At 41.5% G+C, this 9,355-nt stretch overlaps 1 protein-coding gene across 1 annotated transcript; it reads left to right on the top strand.

Moving 5' to 3' along the window:
• Positions 1-153: 153 nt before the first annotated feature.
• LOC115530008 (cornifelin homolog) lies at positions 154-5,356 on the top strand. The gene is made up of 4 exons (XM_030339182.1): positions 154-308; positions 3,380-3,517; positions 4,312-4,469; positions 4,820-5,356. Exons 2-4 carry the CDS (start codon positions 3,382-3,384, stop codon positions 5,012-5,014), a joined length of 489 nt encoding a protein of 162 aa, XP_030195042.1. The 5' UTR covers positions 154-308; positions 3,380-3,381; the 3' UTR covers positions 5,015-5,356.
• Positions 5,357-9,355: the final 3,999 nt, after the last annotated feature.

Below are 9,355 nucleotides of genomic sequence, written 5' to 3'. Positions count from 1 at the left end.
TTGGCATATTGTACGGTGATTTGTTCTCTGCAAATACTCCGTTCAAACACCCTGCAGTGATACAGGATGTCTTTGCAAACCACCCTACGATAAGACTGTGTGTGTGTGTGTGTGTGTGTGTGTGTGTGTGTGTGTGTGTGTGTTAGCCTAAAAGGCGTTCTGTGAGAATGGGTGGCAACATCCTGAGAGCAACGATAGACTCTGGGGATAAATGTTCTGGGTAACATAAACAGTTGCTTCTTCAGACAAATGCGCAATCTAAGCTGCATCTCCACATTAAGGCTGACATTTGCTCCGTTCAAAAGCAGGTTTGTCACAAGTTTTTATTAATACTATTCAGAGTAGTTCATTCCAGTGTTCGGTGTATCATACTGTCGCGTTTAAACATTTGCTAATTGTTTTAGTTTGTTTGCATTGTTTATTCTAAGTATATAAGGCGCTTCCATATGAAATGATTATCAATAATTACATACGTTTATCCCAATCGCCCAATCTTATATTTGATGAACATGGATTTGAGATTAGTAACAAAGTACTTTTGTTGCCACCTGACGCATAATTTTTTTTTTTAGTTTTCATTTAACTTTTTTAATTATCTCTCTAAAAAAAGAGCCTCCTGGCAAAGACCGGTAGCAGCAGAATTCACAGGGTTTCAGAAATACATAAATAAATGCACGAGACATGAAAGAGGAAAAAGTTATCCGAACATCTGCTGCCAGCTTCCCTATAGGGAATGACGTGTGGCAGGGAAATCTGGCTGTGATCGCTCTGCGGCTGATTTGGTTTTCAAATGTCTAACATCCAAACCACCTGAGAGGCCGAGCCCATGGGATCTCTACCTAACAACCAACACTTTTTCCATGTGACACACACAGTCCTTAAAGAGACACCTATCACAATGATCTATAGCCATGACCGCAGAAACAATATCAGCTTGACCAATATGAGGCAAAAAAAATGTGTCTCAATGTTTACAACTCAAACCACCAAGACATTTGGCAGTCAAAGGAAGAAAGGCAATAATTAATATTTATATGGTTCTTTTTTCGTAGACCTACAATCAGCCAATCACAATATCTGAGAAATCTTTTAAACTTGATCCACAAGACATTTAGCATTGACATACTGAACAATGATACAGGCAATGGGAAGTTGACATTGCAACGTGTTGAATGCTACGGTGATAAGCGTCATGTTTTGAGTGCCTGTGTTGGACTGTTGTTCTTTCTAGAACACACAGAGCAGTTAGTCCCAATGAATAACCACAAGACATTTGCACTACCTCCCATAAGTAACCCAGACATGCTGATTTTTTTGTTTGTCGTTGGTAGGGGAGACCAGGGACAGTTGTAACACTTTTTGCATTTTATAGCAATAAATCAAAAACCATTTACACTGGAATAACCAATTTGTTATATTATAAACTTCAATCTGTCATCTACTGAAACATGGTATTTAAGTGGTTTTATGAAAATATGTACAGGTTGCAAAATTGATTTTAATACAGTCTCACCCACTGTTACAACCATCCCAGTGTATAGGGATGGTTGTAACACATGTCAGGGACTGTTGTAACATGTCCAAAATATATGTAATTAGTCAATCATATACTCAATATTACTTATATTTCATGTTATTGTTATTATTAATTATTATATTTATTAGTAATGATTAATGATTATTAATGTATTATATTTATTTGCCTGCTTCAAATAGTCTGATATGAGGAGCTCCTGCTCTAGAGAGAAAACCCTTTTTGGAGTCCAGTATCCAACTCTGGGATGTGTTTGGCCCTGGCTCTTCTTCTTGTAAAATCGATACAGGGTCACATGGCAAGTGCCATATGATTTGGCCACTGACCTTACTGACTTTCCCTGTGTAATATCATTGGAAGCCCTCTCCAGCAAAGGAAATGGGACTCCTCTGTTTGTCTTCCTCTTTCTGATGTTTGGCATGCTTTAATGTTAACTCAGGACTCAGATTCAAAAGCTGTGATGCACATGAAACATTTAAGACAAAGGCTACCATGCAACAATGATCGAAAAGGAACACATGGCAGGAACAAGGAAGTACAAAACACTAAACAGGAAGTAAACAATGGGAAACAGGATATGTATTATTGTTTGTATGAATTAATATTATTATTATTATTATTATTATTATTATTATTTGCAATGCACAGTGTACATTTTACTTTGAACTTGCACATTAATACCAACATCTGCATCTCTATACCTAACCCTAGCTAGTTTTTAAAATATAAATGAAACTTCGTTCGTCATACTGGGACGGTTGTAACAGGGCGTTACAACTGTCCCAGTATGACGAACCATGTTTTGATCTCATGTCAACTGGCTTGACTGCTAGTTTGACACTTGATAGCCATGTATATTTTTAGCTTACAAAACAGGGATTCTAAGCACAAGCACAGTGAGTTTCGTCATCATAGCTGGTTTCTGATTGGAGGAATTCACAGTGTTACAACCGTCCCCTGTTACAACTGTCCCTGGTCTCCCCTACAATTGGCCAACAACTGGCTGCTCAAAAACGGGCTTCACTTGTTTCAGATTTAACTCGAACTGCTTCATTCATTCATCTGCAATATAGATTTAGTTGTAGGATTTGAATTTGGATTTATAAATGAAAATTTCCATTTATGTATACGATTTAGCTTGAGATTAAGCATTTAGATTTGGGATTTCGATTTCGATGTAAGTTTTTGATTTAAATTTAGCATGCCGATTTAGATTTGAGGTTTAACGCATGATTCTTATTCTATATAGGCCTACGTGAAAAAATTAAGTAAAATGTAGGTTAAGTGAAGCACCCTTTTCAGCAGCAAAAGCTTAGAAACGACACTGCATTACTACTTTACAAAGATCTAATTGACCGTGTACAAAACAATTTGTCAGCCTCTGTTACCTTCTTACTCAGTAACATGAAGACATTGGTTGGTTGGTTGGTTGGTTGGTTGGTTGGTTGGTTGGTTGGTTGGTTGGTTGGTTGGTTGGTTGGTTACAGTACTATTTGGTTCATTGTTATACATTCCCCAGAAACAATCAAGCTGTACTTTCAGTTAACAATGGTAGTTACAAAGGGTTCGTTTTTGTGTGGTGTTATGAAAGTACCAATCTGTTCACAGATTACCCCTTAGGCAGACAAGAAACCCACAATTCATAGGTTCCCTATTCAACCATTTGGGCCTAGTTTCAATAAACCTAATTTCCAGCGAAACTCAAACCACAGTTTTGGTTTCATATCTTAAGACGACCCTCATAACACCTTGTGGTCAAACACTCTCATAATCTCTCATCCCACGTTTTCCATCTCTCTATCTCTCTCATCATCTTTCTCTTTCTCTGTGTCCGTCCGTCCATAGCCATGGCGATGATCCACCCACAGGTGATGACCATCCAGCCCAGTGTGGTCACCACGGGTTTGGTGACCTCGGCTTTCGTACCGGGGAGGGAGATGTGGTCATCCAGCTTGTTCAGCTGCTTTGAGGACATGGGGATATGTGGGTATCTGTTTCTATTGCTCAATGTAGCATCCCCAGGTTCTGCAGTCCTCCAATGAGAAAACGACCAATCGGTTACTTATATTTGTGAATGGCTTGTCAACTTGACAAGCCATTAACTTGACACTTGCTCAGGAGTGACTACAGGTTGACTGTGGTGGATGTTGGGCTCGAACCCAGAACCTTTGGGCTTGGAGTCAAACACCCAAACCGGTCTATCTTGTCCCCTCAGTAATAAATAAACTGCTGAAGTCAAAGTCAAAAGTCAAAGTCAAATATATTTGTATAGCACACTATCAGACACAGTGGTTATTCAAATTGCTTTAAAATAAAAAAAAATAAAAATAGAATAAAATATATATATATATAAATTAACAAATTATAAAAAATATATATATATACACAAATAATTATTTAAGTCACAACAGAATAAAACAATAACAAGATTAACTGAAAGCAGTAGAAAATAAATGGGTTTTTAAGTGGAAGTGGCTGACCAACCCTGAGGTGGCAGGGGGAAACTCAGTGCCTTAATCTGCTTGTACCTCAGTTACTAACAATCAGCTCAAATACTCTCCCGCTGTGCTTTGAGAATAGTGTTTTGGGGTTTTCAAACAACGTCAGGTGGGTAGTTCTGATTTGAATGTAGGATTTGGGAATTTTAAAAGGGAGAGGAGTCCTGGTATTGAAAAGTAATGCATGCCCGTGAGGAATGATTGATCAATCAGAATCAAGTATTCAACCATGCTTTGTCAAAATAATAATACCTGTCTCAACTCTGGCGCACCGCGCAGGCTGCCTTGGGTTTTGGTGCCCGTGCGCCCTGGCGTGTCAGGTCAGCGCAGACCACGGCGAGGGTCTGTGTCTCCCCATGCTGGAGTCGATGAGCGGCATAATTCCAGCCTTGGCCCTGGGCCTCCGGATCTCCGTGAGAGAGCGCTACCGCATAAAGGCACGTGGAACAATAATTACGATGCAGCAACAACAACTCACCTGATTTCCTTTATTGTTATCCAAAATATCACAATAACAGTCATTTTGTCTTATACCCCCCGAACCTTGTGGTTGGAAAGGGGTGATACACACTCATTCACCCACTCAGTCCCTCACTCACTCACTCACTGACCCACTCAGTCCCTCACTCACTCACTCACTCACTCACTCACTCACTCACTCACTCACTCACTCACTCAAACTTTCCCTAACAGATTAAATAGGGTTTATCCATGAAATCAAAGACAATATTAATTGATTATTAATGAATCAATAATTAGTTTGCGTCTTCTCTATTCCCCACCGCAGGGCTCCATTTGTGACGACTGCTGTATCGTCACGTTCTGCGGCATATGCTCATACTGTCAGCTGGCACGGGAACTCAAGGAACGCCGGTGCCGTCACACACAGGTCATCTCCTCCACCACCGTGCAGGTCACCTCGAATCCTCCGGCATATGTACCCCAGTACCCTGTCCAACAGGGCTACGGTCCCCCACAATAAAAGGCAGTACCCAAGGCCTTATTTTTATATACATTACATTATGGGATCAGGTTTTTAGAAGAAATGTATGCTTTATACTTATACTTTATACTATGCATGACGTTATGGTTGCGGGTTTGAACCCACCCAAGAAATGTGCCGCTCAAGGCTTTGCAAGATGACTTGGTTAAATGTGTGTGTGTGTGTGTGTGTGAGTGTGTGTGTATCTGTGTGTGTCTGTGCTCGTGTGTGTTCTTTTGAAAGTCTGTGCTGTTGATGTGTTAAAGTTTAGAGCGTTGCCTGCATGCATAATGATAATAAAAGTTTGTCCAAAAATATTTTGTCACAAATTCCCAGTGCAAATTTTGACTCATGACACTTTCTTTATATTTAATCTAACATCCATATTTGTATACATTACTTAATGGATATTTCAATTTATGTTTGTATATGTTAGTAGCACTGGGCGAAATACGGGGGGGTCAGTGGGTGCTCGACCCCCCCGATATTTCCATGAGACCCCCTGAAAGCCTCAAAAGCCATATTTGAAGGGGGTCACACATTTTGTCAAAGAAATATATATTTTTATTTTATTGTCACTAATGGTCACTTAAATGTTTTTAAGCTCACCATGTTCAGTATTCAGAATTCAAAACATTTATTCACAAATATGTTACTTTTTGCCAAGCAGAGCCAGCCAGTCCTGTGTGCGTATGCAATTTAGCCATGTTTGCCAGAAGAACAGAAGAAAGACGTAATGTATACAAGTCATTCTAAAAACGGCCAGCAAGGGAAAGCTAAACCAGAGTGTATCACACTTTGGGTCTATTCTAACTCCATTCAGCCACCTTGCAGTGACTGAATTGTGATGAAAGAACTGATTGTTGTGCATAAGATGAGTGTGTGAGACTGCGCGTGCATGTCCTTTTCGGCTTTGGCATACTGCATGGTTATGAAGGGGTCATCACTATGTTCCCCAGGTGCGAAGGTTTAGGGTTACGCCTGGTTCAAACTACCTCCGTCCGTCGATGGATCTCATTGGCTTTGCATGGGGCACACGCAAAAGGCATTGTGGGTCCGTCCGTCCGCTCCATTGCCTGAGTCAAAAAGTTGAGAAATGTTCAACTTTTCAGGCAGCGGCGGATCCATTGGCCAATCAAATGGCGGTTATGCAAATACACTAAACACGTTTCCTGGATCCATTTTGCAATAACAAGCAGGAAAAATCCGCCGGTTATATATTTTTAAAGAGATGTGGAATGATAGCATTGTCCACACATCGGCTTTGTAGCGGGAAGCGATTTGATTGGCTGTAGTATTCGTCTACAAAGACTAGTCCCCTATACGTCAGACACGCCCTAGGAAGGTCATCCATCAACGGACGCATGTAGTGTGAACAAGGCCTTAGGGTTAGGGTGAGGGTTAAACCTAACCCTCACCCTAACCATAACCAATTGGAGGAAAGCCATTCTAACCAATCGGAGGCAAATTAGAGGTGAAAAAAGCGGTAGTTTCCCCTATCATCCTTCGAAAAAACGAATTGCTCGCTGGGTCCTATGTTCCCCGGTCACATACAAAGCGGGGAACATAGGACCCGGGGAACATAGGTATGCTCCCGTTATGAAGGCCTTGTGGGTGGTTGTGGTCTTAGGGAAGTAGCCTAGCCTTGGAGTTGGAGTGGAGTGATTGTTTAAGAGAGAGAGAGAGAGAGAGAGAGAGAGAGAGAGAGAGAGAGAGAGAGAGAGAGAGAGAGAGAGAGAGAGAGAGAGAGAGAGAGAGAGAGAGAGAGAGAGAGAGAGAGAGAGAGAGAGAGAGAGAGAGAGAGAGAGAGAGAGAGAGAGAGCGCAAGCACACCTGCCGTGGTGATGTTTGGCTTGTTGTGTAAAATGTCCGCATCCGCCGTGGTTGGATGAATGGAGATATCAAGGTCTCTTTCTAAGGTAACAGAAACACAATGATTATTATTTTGAAGGGATCATACACATCAAACGTACCTATGAATTCCTGCAAAGTCTGTTACGCTAGCTAGATGCCAATTTTACACACTTAACCGTTACCAACCGTTTTACCATCACAAACCGTTATAGGCTAAACCAATGGCTATCAGTTGATATCTATTTTACATACATGTCCAAAATATGAATTTGAAAATGAATATGTTACTATATTACGTTTCTTATGGCATATAAACAGACTCTTTGGTCTCTTTTTCACAGCGGCTGTAGAATCCCACACAGCCTGGGGCGCCCCGGCGGCTCACCGGTCAGAGCGCGTACCATATAGGCTCAGGCCTAAAATGCAGCCACCCGGGTTCGAGTCCTGCCCTCTATCTCCCATACCTTCCTCTCTATCTCACGCTATATTAAAGCATTAAAATGCGAAAAGAAATCTTTAAAAAAAAAGAATCCCCCCACAGCCTTTCAAACGTGTGTGCTGATTAGATTCAGACATTTCACATCAATGATTCAATCAAAGGGGTCGCAGAGACACAGAGATCACCACACACGCATTAACACTCGCACACCGCACTCCCCACCATAACAACAACATTCCATCTCTATTGTGTCTCCAACCTATGTGTCACAGTCTTGATCTTCAGGATTCAAACATTACAGGTCTGTACTCTTTGCGCTGAGATTTACTCTCTCTCTCTCTCTCTCTCTCTCTCTCTCTCTCTCTCTCTCTCTCTCTCTCTCTCTCTCTCTCTCTCTCTCTCTCTCACTCTCCCCATTGATCTTCTCACTGCTGTCTAATGATGCTCAACCCTGACTTGAATGAATTCAAAATAAAGGCACGGCTGTATCAAAATGCTGACCTTCCTCGCTCCACAGTCTCCACTTGCCCACAGTTTATTATTAGCAATTTTAAATTAGAAATTAGCAATTAACCATACAGTATGAGCTGAATGTTTCTTACCTTAGGCCAATCATACGGCTGCCTCAGGATTTCTGAGGAATTTTAGTAGATGAGGGCTGCATAGAGATCACAGTAAACGTAAAATCTCCTCTTTTTGTACCTGCCCATAGAATCATTTGTATTTAACAAAACAGACACATTTATACATATAGATAATCAAACCATGACCTTCAATACATATTAGTATTAATGTATAGAACATTCATACATTAATACAATGCTAAACCGAGAGAGGGCTTAGCTTCTATATCCAAAGTCATGTTCTGTGTGTGGAGCTACGATCGTATATGTGGAGCCACGATCATATATGTAGCTCCACCCAGGGAGAAGAGATATATTCAGGTATATCATCTATACCTGCCCAAAACATCCTTTATGTTGAACTAAACCTGCACATTTATACCTATACATAATTCAACCTGTACATTCACACCACATGAGTATGAGTGGTGGCAAGCTCATACAATAATACAAAGCTAAACTAAAACGACACACTTACATTCATCCCCTTATTAGCGTTCAGAGGGACAGACAGGTTTAGGGAACTTCGCCTCGTGCCCACTACCTCCGTCCGTTGACTGATCCCCATTGACTTTGAATGGGGACGGACGCGCAATGCATTGTGGATCCGTCCGTTCCGTTGGACGCCTCGTTTCCACACAGGGCCGTCGGAATGCGGGGACAAAGGGGACAGTTTTGGGGGGGCCCAAGGCCGAGGGGGGGCCCATGACCAAAAAAAAAAAAAAAAAAAAAAAAATTTTATCTTACCTTTCCTCCCCCGGATAAGCGGATAGGAGACCGGTACTTTGGAACATGAGGATCGACATATACAGAGATAAAAAAAAAAACAACAGGCTTGGGAAAAGATCGCTGAGGAGTTTGGCCTGCAAGGTACTTAGCCTACAAGTTTTGTGAAAAACATAAAAACTTTCATACGGTATCTCCGTAAAACGACGGCGAAAGTTAAATTTTTTGAACGTATATTACGGACATACCGGACAGAAATTTTACGGAGGGGAGGAGTCTCGGAGGAAAAACGGACATTACGGAGAATCACATAGGAATGAATGGACTTTCGGTCGGAGACGGTTGGATCGCATACGAGAATGTACGTATGTGGAAACGAGGCGGGAGCCTTCGGCTCCGTCAAAAAGTTGAAACATTTTAAACTTTATTTTTTTTCAACCGTGAACATTTTTTCAACTTTTCGTCGCTGCCGAAATCAAACGAATTGCCCCGTATCAAAGGGGTTATCAAAGGGGTATCAAAGGGGGTATGAAAGGGTATCAAAGGCTCGCTGGGTCCTATGTTCCCCGGTCACATACAAAGCGGGGAACATAGGACCCGGGGAACATAGGACCCGGGGAACCTAGGTACTCTCCCGTTATAAAGGCCTTGTGGGTGGTTGTGGTCTTAGTGAAGTAGCCTAGCCATGGAGTTGGAGAA

The sequence above is a fragment of the Gadus morhua genome, chromosome 17 (assembly GCF_902167405.1).
Source record: "Gadus morhua chromosome 17, gadMor3.0, whole genome shotgun sequence".
NCBI classification, from domain to species: Eukaryota; Metazoa; Chordata; class Actinopteri; order Gadiformes; family Gadidae; genus Gadus; species Gadus morhua.
The sequence above is the reverse complement of the archived record's forward strand: the minus strand, read 5'-3'. Positions and strand labels throughout refer to the sequence as shown.

Coding starts and splice junctions, on each gene's coding strand:
- LOC115530008 (XM_030339182.1), top strand. CDS start 3,382: ATGGCGATGATCCACCCACAGGTGATGACCATCCAGCCCAGTGTGGTC. Junction 3,518..4,311: donor CTTTGAGGACATGGGGATAT/GTGGGTATCTGT, acceptor CGCACCGCGCAG/GCTGCCTTGGGTTTTGGTGC. Junction 4,470..4,819: donor GAGAGCGCTACCGCATAAAG/GCACGTGGAACA, acceptor TCCCCACCGCAG/GGCTCCATTTGTGACGACTG.